This window comes from Elaeis guineensis, chromosome 8, assembly GCF_000442705.2.
Source record: "Elaeis guineensis isolate ETL-2024a chromosome 8, EG11, whole genome shotgun sequence".
NCBI classification, from domain to species: Eukaryota; Viridiplantae; Streptophyta; class Magnoliopsida; order Arecales; family Arecaceae; genus Elaeis; species Elaeis guineensis.
Window position 1 is genome coordinate 113,252,292 of NC_026000.2, and position 19,026 is coordinate 113,271,317.

The window sequence follows — 19,026 nt, forward strand, 5'->3', positions numbered from 1 at the left end:
TGCAGGCGGTTTGTCGCTGGTCTCTCTGACGACATGTCGCTGGTCTCGCTGGCAACATAAACCCTCAGGACAATCAATTACCAACGTATATACCCCCATTGGTGGAGTCCTTTACATAGTCAGATTGTCAATTCAAAATATTTCTTATATCATAATTCTTCATAAATCATATTTCATATTCTAATTTCGATAATAAAATATATAATCATGTAGTATCAAAATCAATCAATATAATGCATCATGAAATCAATATGTTCAATCATGCTTCATCATAACATTTCAAATAAGATATTTTCATAACAAAATACCATTCATCCAATTCATGCATCGTTTCACAAATCATGTCAGAAAAATACATTATAATTTGCCGATAAATCTAAAAAAAGTAAAACATTATTTACCTCGAACGTATTCCAATAAATCCATATAATTCTATAAATTTTCTTTTAAAAATTCTGTTCGTAGATCATATCACGATATCCCATAATCAAACATCCACAATCTTATACAGAATCAATTTCAATAATTAGAAAGAATACGAATACCATATTTCAACGATTTAGATTGGGTCCGATCATCTAATTTCATCTAATCAAAATCTAATTAGGACCTAAACGATCCAAAGTTTGACTATCAGATCAAATCGGATTCGAAGTGATAGGACTGAGGTTTCTTCATCAATTTCATAAAATCAAGTGGAAAGAAAAAATCAGAGGAGAGAGAATTCATGAGGTACAATTTGAATTGATCAGGTGACACAATCCAACATTACGATTGGTCCAATATCTCGATTGGTGAAATCAACATGATCAAATCAAATCATAGCTAGATCAAAATCATGGATGATCAAATCTAAAGATTCATGGTCTGATCAAGGTGGGTGCCAGTACGCTGTCTGACAATCATAGATCAGGATTCTTCATTATAATCAGACCAAGACTATTAAAAAAAATTTCTTCATTCACTAACCTTTTTAGAGAGAGAATATTTTAGAGAGAGAAAATTCTAGAGAGAGAAAACTCATCTTGAATTCTTCAAAAAATATGATTCAACAAATCCAATCGATTAGATCAAATCATGCTAAAATTATCATGTGGATAATTTAATAAAATCAGGAGAAATAAAATCTAAAAATATCTGATCTGATCAAAGTAGATGTCGGTGTACCATCCGACGATCACAGATCAAAAATCCATCATGAGGATCATTTAAATTCATCATCATTCTTCTTAAAATTCTAAAAATCTTAAGAGAGAGAAATAATCTAGAGAGAGAAAGTAGAGAGAGAAAGTCTAATTCTAGAGAGAGAAAATACTAGTTCAAGTTGAAGGGATAGAGGGAGGAGAGAGAAACTCTCTTTCTCATATTTTATTATTTATATCATTATCTATTAATTAATTAATTTTATTTTTTTCTTTCTTCTTTTCTTTCTTTCTCCTTTTTTTTTCCTTCACGAAAGAGAGAGGAGAAAATCCTATTTATTATTATATTATTATTGTAATATTTTTTTTCTTTTCTTTTTTTTTCCTTTTTCTTTTCTTTTCCTTCTTTTTCTTTTCTTTTTCTTTTCTTTTCCTTCTTCTTTTCTTCTTCTTTTCTCGTGGGTTTCTTTGGGCCGAAACAAGGGATCTTTAATCCCCTCATTGGTTGGCCGATCGACTATGCAGTCAGCACGGGGATGGTCGGTGGCCGAAGGGGGCTATCCGGCGGTAAAAGGCGAACCAAACCGGTGGTCGGCGGTGACCATCGACGTCGGAAAAATGACAAAAAGAAAGGTTCTTCCGCAATAAAATCCAGCGACTCCGGTCGCCGGTGAGCATGCACATCGGCACGGGAAGGAAGGGGGAGAAGAGAGGAAGGGGAGGAGGCTTACCTCCATCGCCGACGAAGCTTTTTCGGTGAGAAATTGGACGGCACAGGGACGGTCTTCAGCGATGGATTTTTCGACGATTGCCGTCGATCGGGCTTAGAATCTTCGGTGGAAGGAAGAGAGGAGGGTTCTCCTCCTTAAATAGAGCTGAAGGGAGCTCGTCTCCAACTCCGATTGGGAGCCGACGAGAGGAGGAAGAAGACTCCCTTAGGGAGTCTTCTCCTCTATTTTTTTTTTTTCGGGCTTTGGCTGATCTAGGCTGGGATTCTTACTCGGGCTGGGCCTCACAATTCGTATCTTCCTCAATATGTAGGTCCTCCTTCAAATCACAATAATCGACTAATGTATCGTCTTCTATCTCATCATCATTTATGAACTGATCGTCGCCCTCTGACTCATTAAGATTAAATATAAAATCAACTTCAACTTCGTTGGGCGACCGATCAGCCCTATTCAAAGGAGCTGTTACAAGTCTTCATCAACAAGAAGCATGACTAATGTTTGTTCTTCCTCTTGAAAAGTTTTCTCTTCATGCAAATCTGAATTTTCATCCATCTCTAGTCAGATTGGTATGTCATATACACCTCTAGGTGTTATTTTTTGTACAACATACCAATTACCTCGATACTTTAGATCTTCAAATATATTACTTATTTTGCTTGAGTTGCTAATATATATGGCTCATTTTGGTACCATATTCGTACAAAATTTATACTGATAAAGTATGGATCAATATGAATATCAATTTTTTTATTACTAATATCCCACCATTGATACTGAAATAAGAATACAGAATTACTGGACCCATATTTCAGTTCTATGATATCTATCAGTACACCATAATATTCAATCTCTTCTTCTCCTTCATATCCTATCATAGCAATCAAACTATTCTGGATCTGTCATTGCATCTCAAGCTTCCTTGTATGAAATCTCATTCCTCCAATGATACAAGATGCGTAGTGGTTAATCCTTCGATCGAGGTCACATGCTAAATCGTATAACTCATCAATCGCATCCTTTTCTTTATTGAAATACTTATATTTCATCTACACCATAACATAAAAAATTATGTTGGTTCAAATAATTATTTCTATAATTATTAAAAATAACGTATTACTAGTGCAACTTATAAAGTCTCCAAACTATTTTATAAATTTTCTCCTATGTCGATCATCAGCATCCATATTATTCTCTCTGGATAGTATACTCTTGTACTCACTGTAATAAATCATGATTTTTAATTTTATATCGATGTAAAAAAATTACTTAGAACATTAAATAGTATGCTAAGATGATACTTACTTAATGAAATCTTTAATTTTTTCATAATTATTTAGAACATAGAAGTCTGCATTAGATAGCTCATTCACGTCCATAAATTCATATCTCCTTCCACCAATAGGTCGAATCATTTGTTTAAATATAGACAGTGTCGGTTTATTATCACCTCATTTACGATCTGCGTTATGATCTGTACAATTAAATCTTGTTTCGATATTGTCAAGATATATTGAGCAGAATATGACACACTCTGTAGCTACGTATGCTTTCGCTATAGACCCTTCAGACCGTGCTTTATTATGCACATACTTTTTTAGGCCATGCTTTAAATTTTAGAAATGCATTTACATCTTATAACTGATATGACAAAGTGCGTGCAATTTTTTACCTTTCAATAGGATACATCTACCGATAATATATCAGTTCAGCCAAAAGAGCTTTCTTTGGAAGATGAATAGCCAAGTGCACCATAACATCAAAAAATGATGGTGAAAAAAAAAATTTAACTTATAAAGAATGAGCATGATATCCTTCTCAAACTTCTTAAGTAAGTTAATCTTCAATTTTCGATAACACGATTCTCGGAAGAACACTTCCAACTTAATCAATGTAGTTTGAACATCACCATCCAAATAGCCATGCATGACCATAGGAAGCAAGCATTGCATCATCACATGGGAGTCATGATTTTTTAAGTCAGAGATATTGCCGTCGTTATTGCCAACACATCGTGATACGTTTAAAGCATAAGCGTCAAAAAATTTTATGATTTTGAACCATCTACAAAAATTCTTTTTTTCTCACCAAACAGTGAATAATATGTAGGTGGCATAAAAAATCTATTATCTCGATGAACTAAATACAACTCCAATCGGATTTCTATTTTCTATAAATCAAGATGAGCTTTTGTACTATCTTTTATTTTTTCTGAGATGTTCAATACTGTATCGATGATATTATCATAAATATTCTTCTCAATGTGTATTACATCCAGATTATAATGTAGTAGCTACTTCCAATATGGTAGTTCAAAAAAAATGCTTCACTTCATCCAATTCAGCTCAGCTTCAATATGTTTTCGCTTGCAAGTACCTGATGTTTTCTCAAATTGGATATTTTCAATGACTTCAAGTTATTCTAAAATTTCTACTCCACTTAACTCCTTAGGTGGCGGACGTTGGTCAGACTTACCATCAAAGTTTTGGTTGTAATGAATCTTCCAAGAGTAATTACTAGGTAGAAACCACCAATGACCAATGAAGCATATTTTTCATCGATGCTTTAAATGTAAGGATGACACATCCTTGTTGCATATTAGATATGCCAGATATCTACTCCATCCAGATAAATTTTCATATGCAGAAAAATTATTTATGGTCCATAAAATCGAAGCATGCAACTTAAAATTTTTTTGACTCACAGAATCATATGCTTGTACTCTATTTTTTCATAGCTCCTTCAGATCATCGATTAACGATCGTAGATATACATTAATTTTATTATCTGATGCTTTCGGATCCAAAATCAACAGTGATATAAAAATAAATGATTCTTTCATGCACTTCTAAAATGACACATTATATACAACTAGCATCACAGGTTACATGATGTGGGAAGTACTCAAATTGCCAAAAAGATTAAATCCATCTGTCGCTAGATCAAGCTGAATGTTGCACGGGTCACTCACAAAATGTGGATGCTTTACATTGAAGTATTTTCATACTATGGAGTCAGTTGGGTGGCTAATTATATTCTCCTCTGAAACCCACTGCTCATGATGCCATCTCATTTTTTTAGCTGTCTTTGTGGATATATACAACTTTTGAAGTCTTAGAATCAATGAAAAATATCTCAAAATCTTTTGAGATATCTTTTTTTTTTTTGTTATCAGTTTTATACCTAGACTCACTATATTTTAGACATTAAGTTGCCTGTTCGTTATCCTTATAAAATAATATACAGTCATTTTTACAGGCATATATATGAATATAGCCAAGTCTCAATTTTTACATGTATATTTTTGCTTCAGAATATGATTTCGGAAGTCTCTCTCCATTAAAAAGAGCTGCTTTAATCAATATCAAATTTTGGTCAAATAATTTTTGACTCCATCGGTTTACGATTTTAATATGAAGCAATTTTATCAAAAACTCTAACTTAAAAAATTTTGCACAATTTGGATAGAGTAACTTTCGTGCATTCCTTATAAGCTTTGCAAACTATTCAGAAGTCCCTTCTACATCAAATCGGATATTATGTTCATGATCAGAATTGCCTTTAGATACACTAGTACTCATGCGTACATTTGAACAAATATTTTGATGTGAATCATCCAATAGTTCTCCTATACTACTATGTTCGATAGGTTCAGCAGCATCACTATCATCTTCAGTATCGTCATCATCGCGCACAACATCATTTGGATCATCCTTCCCATGCCATATCCAGCAAGTATACTTCTTACCCATACCATAACATAGCAGATGCTCCTCAATAAGTGTTATGTGATAATATACCATATTGATACATCTCTTGCATGGATACTTTATCTGACTAGTATTGTTAGCCTTATGCCATGCAAACTCAATAAAATCTCGAACATCTTTTCGATATTCAGGCATATCGGACAATGCCTCGTACACCGATAGAAGAATCGTCATTCAACCTAGCCTATGGGATGGAGGCGATGATTCCACTTGAGATCGAATTACCATCAGCAAGAGTGAAACAGTATAATAAACCGAGTAATTTTGAATGTCGGAGAGCCGACCTTGACTTACTTCTAAAAGTCCGACAGCAAGCTTAAATTCAGATGGCAGCATATCGGCAAAGAATAGCCTAGTATTACGATGCAAAAGTCAAGCCGAAGGTCTTTCATCTAAGAGACCTGGTTCTAAGAAAAGCAGAAGTTTCAAAGCCTCTGGACCAAGAAAAATTATCTCCAAACTAGGAAAGACCCTACAGAGTAACTGAGACACTTTAATCAGGTGCATATTGGCTAGAAATTCTTGATAGAATGACTATTCCTCAAACTTGAAATGTCAATAATTTGAAGATGTACTATCAATAAAGTTGTTCATATATACGATGTTCGAAATGAAATATTAGAATTCAGAATCATGAAAGCTTCAATCATCTACAAGTTATCTGCAAAATGACATTAGATCGATAAATAATCGATCAATTTTTACCGACTGTACCTCAATTTTTTACTATAAAAACTGACTTACCGACTATATCTTAATTTTTCATTATAAAAACTGACTTAAGTCGAATGACTACTCATGCCGACTTAGCTTTAGTCAAGCGAAATATTATGCCGACTCAACCCTAATCGAGTGAAAAATACACCGACTTGACTACGATCAGTCGAAGGATATTCAGCTTATCACCATCTATCAAATACCTAAAGTATACAAGCTAAGTCAGCTGACACCCGACTAGCAGATAAATTTTACTATGATTATTAGTCGGCATTCAAGTCATCGATTGATGATCGATTGTCTAGCTGTTATTTCATGATATTGATAGTACAAGTGAAAAAAGAGATTCCATACTTGAAAATTTTCTTTTCATTCATTGAAGAAAGATTACAAAATTGGACTCAATGTTCGATTACAAAATTGGACTTTGTCTGATTACAAAAAGAAAAAAGAAAAAGTATTACACCGGTCACCAGTCGGCTTCTTCTTCACCTTACTCCGATATAACTTCGGTGGTTGGAGCAGATTCTGGTGTAGCCGGTGCATCTCTTTTAATCAGTGCAGTGGTCTCCTCAACAATCTCTTCTCCCGAACTAGGGGGGATGATGCTGCTTAGGTCCAAATCTAGGTGTAATTTTCTGACTACATCTCTGCCGTCCTCGTATCCGACACAGTAGGAGCCGAATCCGCCCTCAAAAATTTTATCCTTGAATTCTTGTGATTCTCTAAAGTTCTTGATGGCTAGACTCAAAGCACCCTTTGCCGATTGAGCTTCTTCCTTGACAGAGGCCAACTCTGCATCGACTAGTGCCAACCTCTCCATGGTGGCCTGATGCCTTCTGTGCTCCACCTCAAGCTCTTCTATGCATCATCTCTCTCTATCCAGAGCTGATTGATGGAATGTTTTTTGCTTTTGATCCGAGATTCAAGAGACGCGATGCTCTGTTGAGTCGATCCTAATTCGACTTTGGAGGACTGTAGTTCGATCGTCATGCGGGAGATCTCTTCCTGAAGCATCTTCTCCCATTTAGCTGCTGCCTTAAGTTGTTCGACAGCAGCAGCTTTCTCGGCATTGACGACCGCCACCTTATCCATCCACGCTCGACAAAGCTCGATGATTTTTTGATATCTATTTTTTAGAGCATACATATCGTATGCCCACTAAAAGAAAAGGACAAGTCAAGTCAGATCAAAAAAAAAGGGAGAGAAAAATATCGTTAACTTACCCCACGCATCGCTGATAAAATAAAGAAAATATTTCGGACACTGTCCGATCTCTCATGTTCTCCCTGTCAATTAGAAGAAGTACAGCTTCGATGAGTCATCTGGCCAATGATGGATTGGCCAAGGCCAACTCACCGATAGGGATTCAGATATCAAAAAGAGTGGGAAGACCTGCTGACGATCCATTATCGGCAGAGGTAGCCGATGCCTTTCTCCGCTCTACAATCGATGGTCGTTCGTTTGAAACCACCACAAAATCAATGCTTGACTGCACCCGAGATCGAGGCACTTGCGGAATGGTTTGCACAGCAATAGATAGTTCTGGTTCGGCCATAGATTCGGCTCGAACCCCCGTAGATGGTGCCGCTGATGATTCTGGTGTGACGTCTTCACCTCTTTCCATATCAACTCCGGCCAACGGCACTTCAGTAGAAGGAAGCATTGTCAGAGCTGACAATGCAATAACTAGCTCACTATTGGGAAATGTTATCTATGAAAAGTCAGCCTCCCTCGTCAGTACCGACTCAGTGTCACCCCGACTTCTCTTCGATGGTCGGGATGGCCTGACGTCGATCGCTACTCTCTTCTTAGCAGCATGAAGATGGATGTCAGCAGCTAAGACATGCACCGTCGATCGCTTAGCTGCAATCAAAAGACAAAGTTCCGTATAAAGTTCAGAAATAAACAAAAGAAAATGATCAATTATGCTATATCTAAAGAGGTTACTGAACTAAGTCCAACATCATAGAGAGCCTACTCTGTCATCAGCTCTCATTGCATGGGACTTCCATATCTTTAAGTTGGAGAAAATCTTTTCGATTGATGATATCAACCTGACTATGCTCATTGGGGCCGATTCTCAGATCGCCTGAGCATGAAGGAAAGCCCTAAGGAGATGAAGAAGAAACAAAAAAAAATTAGTTCTTCCATCCATGAATGGACGATGGAAGATCGAAGATAAAAGAAAGACCCTTCTTCGGGTTGAAAAATCACCAATCCTTGGCTTTTGGGTGGGGGCGAAGAACAAAGAAAGCTCGAAAAAAAGAAGGATGAGGGTTGGTCAGTATAAAATGACACAACAGGACAAAGCTGATAATCAGTCGGATGGAATTTCGAACCAGCTGAGCAGGACAAAGATGGTAATAATTAAGAAGATTCTGGACAAACTTCAAAATCGAAAATCGAAGACTGGCTCGAAGGTCCTCGATACAAAAAGCAACCTGACTAGAAAAGGGGAGTTCACCCGACTATCCGGACCAAGGGCAGGGAGCTGATATTGCTCCGAGATACGGTACTGTTCTCGGAGCCGTTTGACATTGGGACTGGACAAGGAAGAGACTTATGTCTTTGGACCTGAAGGAGAATCGTCAGTCGAATTCTCTGACCGACTATCTCGAGAAGCTGAGGCCTTCGCCTTCTTACCCCTACTTGCCACTGAAAATGAAAGAACTTAGAAGAAGAAGAGGAGAAAAAACCAAGAAGAAGAGAAGAAAATACCTAGAAGAGAGATGAGAACTCGACCTGGAGAACTAGGAGATGATGTGAACAGAGAAAGCTCTCAGCACCTACGGACAGAACCTTCTGTAACAGAGGAAAATGATGAATGCAAAAGCAAAAAGTCCAAATAAAAGGGACACTATATATATAGGACCACTCAACGGTCCGGATGTTATTCAAATCAGGGCTCCCTCAAATTTTGACACGTGGCTACATCAAAATCGACCACTGATCAGATGGTTCGATGCACCTATCCTGAGATCACGCCACCTCACCACTATCCACGTGAATGGTGTAGAGCCAATGATATTTGGACACATGATCGAAATAAACTAGTCAGAATCGAATCGTCTGGATTCGTCGGACGTCGGACTATCTTCTTGAAGCGACACTCCAATGATGATTTTGCAGTTATTGAAATGACAAAATGGCTGGAGACCCTTCGTATTTTAAAAAATTATTAATGTCTGCAGTTGAATCGGAGATCGAGACAATATGTGGCAACTTCCTTCATCCAATGTGACAGATCACGTGATAACATGCATGTCAGACTACCATAGACTTAGAAGTAGGGGCAACTATTGGGGCGATTCAACCGACTCTCTGATTTTGACTTTCGATCGGCCTGATAAGCACAACCTGCCGACTATCAATCGGTTGACCGACTGATAGTCGGCTATCCTCAAATTTGACAAACTCCAACTATGATGACTCGACTGATTTCAGACCAATGATCGTCGGTATATTAGAGTTATGACCGATGCTTATTCGGACTTCCACAACTACCGACATACGATCAACATATTTTGATTACCGATATATAGTTGGCTTATCAGAAACTGCCAGTGCAGAAAACGCATAATGGCCAGAACATGATCAGTGGCGGGTATAATCACCCATTCCATGATCACATAATGCTGGAACAAGCGGGACCCATATATCAAACCGTTACAGACGGTTACCAACTATTCGTCTATAAAAAGAAGTAAATGAACAGTATTTAGTAAGATCTCTTGAGAGCTGAAACTTTGTTTCTCTAAATACTTATCTACTATTCACCACTCTTCACTGATTTAACCATTGGAGGGTCCCTGCCGGATATAATTTCGGTCAGTGTGAACTTCATTTTGCAGGTGCTCTTCACCGACAACAGACGTCATAGGGGATTGGCCATAATAATTTTCATCCTAGGGATTTCATTGTAGTTGGAGGCTGATGGGAGCATGACATACTAAGAATTGCTGCGACAGGCTCCACTTGCTTGGTGGCTTCTCTCTCATGTGAGTGCAAGTAACCTTCTTGAAATACATTGGTTCTCAGGGAAACTACTCTGGGGCCATGCATGCATTAAATAATGGTGTTCATGTGATGGTAGGTTCAGACAATGTTTTTAAAGCCTTCTCCAATATTTATGCAGCTTTTATCTGTGAGGAGACAATCTAAACTCTTTAATCTTTGGGCAAACCAATTTCGTGTCGGCTTGCCTCTACATTATGGGGTATTGTTTAATTGGCATTGATGCTGGATAAAGCAAGCAGGTACATTTCAAATTTTGGATAGATGTTGTGATAAACATGATTTGGTAAAGGATACTTTGAAAACTAGTTACAATGCATGTAGTTGCCAATTGCTGAAGCTTCAAGATTTTATTTTTGGATATAGAGAATTTATCTAAATACTAAAGTTTTTCAAAAAAATTAATACAATTGCTTCATTATGATCTAAATATTATGGATTCGAAATATCGAAATAGGCTCTAAAATAAGGCTGTGTAAATCTGACCTTCTCCATATCTTATAGCATGAGTGTCATGCACTATGATACCTACTCCTAGAAAGGAGATCGGGCGTTGTGACCCAATGTCCTCTTCCCCTTTTACTACCGCTGCTTCTGTAATTCCAGCATTAATATAAATAAAAGAAAATGAATAAATCCAAATAGATGTATGGTGGATATATATCACAACATCGACCAGCTAAACAACTATAATGTACAGTCTTTGTTCGACTTTGAATACGTGTTACAAAACAGCTGATCTCAGAAATTTTGCATCTCAAAAAAAAGGAAAAGAAAACTATTGTGACAATGATAACCTCTCGAGATCTTCTGGCCACCAAAGAAGAGCGAGAATAAAAAATTAAATGTAATAACGGGAAGAACTTGAAGTTGACATCAAGAAAAGAAGAGCTGTTTAAATTATGCTTCTTTCAACTTCTTTGTGACAAAGAATGCCACCCCAACTGCAACGACGACCACGCCAGAGACCATGAGAACCGACGTCAGAGTGCCGCCCAAATCGCACTTTTCCGACGCATCACCCTTCGCCTTGGCTCTCGCCTCTGCCTCTGCCTCTGCCTCTTCCTTCCATTGCAGACCAATGTTTTGTTCAGAAAACTCATAATTACACAATCTTTTCTATTTATTCATTCAGTCCCCTTCCACTGAAACTAGAATTATTATCAAACAAACCTTATAATACGTTGACAAAAAGAGTAGAGAGAGAGAGAGAGGAAGGACCTTATAATACCGACGTACTAAGAACAAAAATTATCATAAAACAGCAGATAGATGTCCCGCATTACAGAAGCTACCTACCAAACAAGCACATACGAGTGTGCATAATTATTGAGCAAATCTCCTCCTTTTCCTTCATTTATTATGGATTTATTTGCACGTAGTCTTGGATTTGAAAGCAAAATTAAGAAAAGAATTAATTACAGAGGCGTCGGTCAATACCTTAAGCTCCTTGGAAGTCGCAACATCCGAGGAGACGGGGTCGACGGGGAACTGCTCGGGCACGCCAAGGTTCAGTTCTCTGGAGGCATTCACCGCGGGGAAAGCGTCGGCGTCTCCTATCATTTCTTCTGTGCTTGCCATTCTCTTTTCTTCTTTTTCTCGTCCGAAAGGGTGAGTTTGCCGGAAAATTGGATGAGAGAGAGAGCCTTCCAAACTTCTTCTCTCGATTATTATGGAGAGGCTTTCTGAAGAGAGCCCGTGGGCAACGGTTTAGGGAAAAAAAAAAAAAAAAACGGAAAGACGAAATAATCGGGCTTCTCATTCCGTCAACGGTTCTACGATTTTTTCTATTAACAGGTATAAAATAAATGAAAATTTAGTTGTTTCTACCGCTTTTGTTTTTACGGGTATTTAATTGCCGATCCTCTGATTGACCTCACTCTAACAAAAACTTTTTGTCGACCAAAATTATAACTCCCGGTCCCTATCTAGCGTAACCCATTAGTTTTGACGTGAGATAGCTTTAAAAAATATCAAAAATATTATTTTACGTTCCTTTATTTTTTTTCGAAAGAAACAGCAAAAGCCCATTCTTTGAAAAATTTCTTGTCCATCCTCACCCTTCCAAATTCATCAAAACTCAGATGAGAATATTTTGATGTGGACATTCACTTTTTAAGGAATTTTCTATCCATTCTGGCCTTCTCATATTGCTTCGGACACAGATCAGGTTTTGAGGGATTTCCTACTCATTTTGGCCTTCCTAAATTTCATTGTACTCAGATCAAAATATTTTGATAAAAATTCAAGTTTTAAATAATTTTATTCAGATTTTTTAGACGATTTTGTTCTTTATTATTGTCAAAAGAATTTAAAAGAGCTCATCCAGTATTTTAAATGACCTCATCTAACTTTCTAATAGTCATAGATTCTAAAAACATCGAAAATCAAGTTTTTATAACTATGTGCTCTTATGGTAGTGAGGGCCACATTATTTCAATTTCATAAAACTATACCCTCAATTACATTGTCAATAAAATAGTGGAGAGATGAAAGTATCTATCCTCTACAATGATAGAAATCAAATTCTATATTCTTAACAATTTAAGAATGCTTGCTAAGCTTATCGTGGATAAGGATGTTAGGAATATATATGAAATATATTTGAAGTTAACAGTACAATAATTGAAATGGTTGTATCTCATTGTGTATCCTCGACTGAATCTCCTAAAGTAGTAATCAATATGAGATAATGTAGTATTTAATTACAAATTATATACCTATTTTTATTTTTAATTAGTTGTTTTATGCATTTATATGTAGTTACGGCATGAATATAGTACTTATAATATACATAATAGTTAAAAATTGATTGATAATATTATGAAAGAATAATCATTTTATATTGTAGGGATAGCAGTCCAATCCATAATGCTGAACATACAAGTTGCTGAAAAAATAGTCAAATGATTGATTCATCTCGCTTTTCATCATTTGCTAGTTTGAGTAATTTTATTCGAGTTGTCAACGAAACAAGAGCTGCAGTTGAAGATGAACGAAGTCAAAGAAATACGTTGGATGCTTGGAAGAGCTACATAAAGAGTGTAGGTCAAGAATTCAAGGATGTTGAAACCCTTCATGCTACAATTTGTAAATTCTGCATTACAAATTATAGGGATTTTGTGTTTGTCAAGAATGATTGTGTGCGTGTGACTGTAGAGTGTGCATATAATAGATGTGGATGGTGCATTCATACTTCTCGCCTTCGGAATGAAGATAGATTTATAATTAAAATCATGAACAATGAACATACATGCAGAGTAGGGTTGCAAAATCGATATCATCCCAAGACTTCAAAATATTGGGTTTCAAATATTATTAAAGAAAAACTTCAAGATATGGCCTTATATAGACTGGTTGATATTGTAAAAGATATTCGTCATGAATATAGTGTGGAATTATCATATCATCAAGCATGGCATGGAGAAGAGGTTGCTATCGAGGAGATCTATGGTGAGAGGTCAGTATCTTATGAAAGGATATGATGGTATTGTGATGCTATTCTTCAGACCAATCCTGATAGCATAGCGGTGTACGAAACCATTGAAGATCGATTTAGATATCTATTCATTTCATTTAAAGCCTCAATCAATGGTTTCATAAAAGATTGTAGACCTCTGATATTCATAGATGCAACATTTATTAAGCATAAGGATGGAGGAGTTTTACTTGGTGCTATGGGCAAAGATGCGAATGATGATATGTTCTCCATTGCATATGCTGTTGTTGATGTAGAAAATGATGACAATTAGGATTGATTTTATCAGATATTGAAAAAGGCTTTAGAGTCTTGCGTTGACTATCATGGGCATCATTTTATCATTATAACAGATAGACATCAAGGACTTATAAAAGTAGTGCCAAAATTTTTTATTGGTAGCTACCACTCATATTGCATCCACCATGTCTAAGATAATTATAAAAATCAGGTATGCATCATATTCTTCTAAATTTTTAAGTTACATCTTCAAAATATCTGGTTTATTAAGTCATTGTTATCCTTTTGTTGTTGTACATGCAAGTGCTTGTCCATTATCGTGCAGCTAAAAGGAAGATATTTGTTGATTTATTAAATGCTGCACATATACTCCAAATCTGAATATTTTTTAAAAACTAATCAACAAACTTATAGCAGTAGCTCCCAAAACAAATAACTTTATGATGCATGCAAAGCTGGAGAATTAGGCAAATGCAGTTTTTCTTGGTCCGTGTTGAGGTATCATGACAACTAATATGGCAGTGTTTCAATAGTTAGATTTTGGAGGCTCGACATCTTTTCATTTTCTAAATGATTGATCATATAAGACTCCAAATTATGGAATTGATGCACGATCGATGGATTCGAGGTTATAGTATGCTAATCCACCTTTGCCCTGATCCATAAAAGATGTTGCACAAAAATACAAAAGAAGGTCAAAGATTATCTGTCTTTACATCAATCATCATAATTTATGATGTATAAGATATAAAATACTCATGTAAGGTTGATCTATAGGAATGCACTTGTTCTTGTGATGAATGGCAAATCTTTCGGATGCTATGTAAGCATGCATGTGCATGCATTGAAAAGGCTGGTAGATCTTTGTATCACTTCATTGATACTTGTTTTGAGGCTAATATGTATAGAATAGCATATGTAAAATCTATCAATCCAATTTTTGATATTGAGTTGAGTCAGAGTACATCAGATGCGATATATATTTTATCTCCTATTATGAAGACTCATCCTGACAGGCCTAGAAAGAAGAGAAGAGCTTCACAGATGGATTCATCGAGAAATATAAAATGTGGGCAATGTGGAAAAGAAAGACACAATAGAAGCACTTGTAATGAGGTTATTAGATAACATATCAAATTGGAGTTATTTTCTAAGGAGTAGAATGGTTGAATATTACGAAAGTGCTATTTGTTATGAACTTGTAAAACCTAACAATATGTATCTTTTTTCAGTTATTCAATTGCTTTTGGATTGAACTTATATACTTCTTTTTCTTATTGTAAATTTTGTATTTTATCTTACTAAATTTTAAATCAAATAATGGCAGCAGAGAATGCAGATCAATGAAACAACTGAATTTGGCATGCTATTAATAATAGTGCTGTGTACTGGCACACTCTAATATCTCATGGTAGGGTTTGAGTCTGAACTCTTTTTGGAGACTTTATTATTTTCTTATATTGTCTCCTCGTGCACGATGTTGGATCATAGGCATAAATTGGACTGCTTTGTATATTGGACAATTAAAGTGTCATTATACAATGTTAATTTGTCATTATACATAGTTTTATTAAATTAACATGGTACACAGTAAAATTAATATCGTACAAGCTAACATGATACACAGTTAAATGAATCTTTTATACAGTTAAATTAATATTGTATATAGTTAATTAAATACTGTACATAGTTAAATAAACTCTGTACATATTTAAAAAATATTGCACACAGTTAAATTTATATGGTATACAGTTAATTTAACATGGTACATAATTAATTAAACTTAGTATGTGCTAAAATTAATATCGTACATAGTTAAATTAACACTGCACATAATTAAATGAATCCTACACACGTTAAACTAATATCATATATAGTTAATTGAATACTGCACATAGTTAAAGAAACTCTGCGTACAGTTAAACGAACCCTGCACATAGTTAAATTAAAATCATACATAGTTAATTCAACACTACACATAGTTAAATTTATATGGTACATAGTTAAATTCAACACTGGATCATCTCTTTTGAAAAAGGAATGTTGGTACATTATTTTTGGTCGGGCATGCTATAGGGGGCAAACCCATGGAATGACGCCTACGCCAGGGGCGACCTATGGATCAACCCCTACTATGCAATAGACCTGACATAGAGGGCTAATTTTTGATGTGTCCACAAGAGGTATCATAGCTCCAAAAATGTTAGCATATACACTCTACAATCTACGGTATCATGGTACATAGTTAACTAAACATGCTACATAGTTAAGCTAGCATAGTACATAGTTAAATTAACATCATATATAGTTGAGCTAATATGGTACATAATTAAATGAACTCTTTACATAGTTAAAATAATATCATACATAGTAAATTGAACACTGCATATTGTTAAATGAACCCTGCACATAGTTAAACTAACATCGTATGTAATTAATTGAATAATGCATATAGTTAAATAAATTCTGCACACAGTTAATTGAACACTGCACAGTTAATTGAATACTGCATACAGTTAAATGAATCCTGTATATAGTTAAATTAAGACTGCATATAGTTAAATTTATAGGATATACAGTTAATTTTATACGATACACAATTAACTAAACATGATACATGATTAAATTAATATAGTATACAGTTAAATTTACATCATACACAGTTAAATGAATGCATACTTCAAATGTCATGGCACACAGTTGACATATCATGATATGTAGTTGAAGTATCATGGCATGCAGTTGATGTATCATGGCATGTAGATGAAGCATCATGGCACACACTTGAAGAATCATGGCACTTGAAGTATCGTAGCACGTATATACACATACATACATACATCTGAACCAAAACACATCCATTCAAAACTGATACATATCTAAAACTATATCTGAATCAGCTTATACTATATCTGAAATTGATACACATCTATTTGGCAATGAGGAGCCCGAAACTATCAAACCAGAACATGAGTAGAGCAGTTTAGCTAGTACATACTTTTCTTAATCTGGTACACACTAAATGTTGCATGGTTAACAATTATATTGCTACATATACACATTGAAAACAAAATGAACCTAACGCATCTTCGAACATGCCATATTGCAGTTAAATTTTTTGAATGATGTTAAATAAAAAATATTCAACAAATTAGTACAATGATAGATTTTACAATTGACATAAACACAATAGAATGTTTACACAACCATCACGTCTTAATTTTTAGTCCTTGGCATCTTCTTTTTAGACCATGACCAAAATTCTTTATATGTAACACAATACCCATGGAATAAGATATTTTCTGCAACCCAACTCCTATATAATGACGCATCCTTAAAATCATCATGCAATGGTCTTGAGCTATCTCTTGTAAGGATCTCTACAAACATTAGCATATGTACTCCGTAATCTATAGTATCATAGCTCTACTGCAACAGTCATGAACATATCGAACTTAAGCTTTCAAAATGTTGAAGCCTACTCATTCTGACAACCAAAAATGCACCAATCTTGCCTACACACATGTGGTAAGAAATACAATAAATTACTTATAGATGTTGTTACAAATAAAAGTAACAAATAAATATAGAATAATATTATACACATATTTATTGGCATCATCTAATACATTAAAGCTCCACAGCGAGTTATAGCAATCAAAGCGTCGCTTCTTCAAATCCAACATTAGGAGGTCCCAATGCCAAGATGTGTTCATCGAGATGAACAAATATCTACAGTGCTCGAGATCCAATAATCGAATATCAACCATCCATTTCTATATACTTGGTTGTGTTGAATGTATGATCTGATTGATGACTTCAGAGGTCACTAAGGTGACTCCTAAAAGGCATTGAAGCACAACAGTCTACACAAAAAAAGAGAAGAAGAAGAAGAGTACCTTTACACATCTATTAATTGAAAACAAAATGTATACTTCTAATAAATTTCATACCTGTATCTCACAGTGCAAAAATAAAGCTGCATTCTCCACGGACTCCCTATACTCTATATGGAATAGCTGTATTATACGGAAATATATATTAACAAGCTGTATATAATGCAAATAAAATTGTTAAGATCAACAAAGAAAATATAGGAGCAAAGAATACATGTAAGTAGTTAATTTTCATACATCACTCCATAGTGGCCCATCATTAAGGAGTTGATCCAATGCATAATATGTATAAGAAGATTTAGAAGTATCTTGATCCTCTTAGATAGTCTCACTATATAAAATATGCAAGTATTAATAAAAGAACTCATTATGAATAATGGGATGCAGGCAAATATATTCTAATAACTTACTCGGAGTGATCACCATCAACATAGAAATCAATTGATGCTTCAAGAAATGATGGAGTATACCTCTCCCCTTCCTGTGATAGGTGCACCTGTGTGTCAATTGTATTGGCTTATCCAACAGCACCGATGACTCAACATCTATAACTATAATAGAATCTTGAATATGCTAAAAATGATGAAATATAAAAAAAAATATTAGTAAATGTATTGAATGTTTAATATATATCATACAAGCACACAATACAAAGATAAATTATAACAATTTAATAATTGATACATCAAAAAATTTCTAAATCTCTCTAAGGGGGAGGATCTCCTTGGTCCTTAACTGATTGACTTAGCTCTGTCAGTTCCTTAGTGATAGGCTCCAAAACTGAACACTGATGGGCATATGCATCACTCTCGTTTGTGGGCAAGGTCTCATTAGTGGGCAAGGCCATGTTTCCTTCACCTATGTTCTCCTCCTGGTGTTTCTTCTTTGCACGTTTGTAGGTCTTAGGAAGGTATGATGTGGCCTTTGCCTTCTCCGTGGGCTTTCTCTCATGAGCTTCCATTTTTATCCACCTACATAATGAGGACATGTTTTGTGACAGCATCTTCTTTCTTGCACTCCACTTCAGCCATGAAACTA

At 35.4% G+C, this 19,026-nt stretch overlaps 1 protein-coding gene and 1 pseudogene across 1 annotated transcript; one reads left to right on the forward strand and one right to left on the reverse strand.

Moving 5' to 3' along the window:
• Window positions 1-10,988: 10,988 nt before the first annotated feature.
• Window positions 10,989-12,064, reverse strand: LOC105061426 (uncharacterized). Its single transcript, XM_010945466.4, has 2 exons — window positions 11,815-12,064; window positions 10,989-11,439 (listed from the first exon to the last, which is right to left on the reverse strand). The coding sequence occupies exons 1-2, from the start codon at window positions 11,953-11,955 to the stop codon at window positions 11,275-11,277; spliced, it is 306 nt and encodes a 101-aa protein (XP_010943768.1). The 5' UTR covers window positions 11,956-12,064; the 3' UTR covers window positions 10,989-11,274.
• Window positions 12,065-12,711: 647 nt separating this feature from the next.
• On the forward strand, window positions 12,712-15,220 carry LOC140851214 (uncharacterized; annotated as a pseudogene).
• Window positions 15,221-19,026: the final 3,806 nt, after the last annotated feature.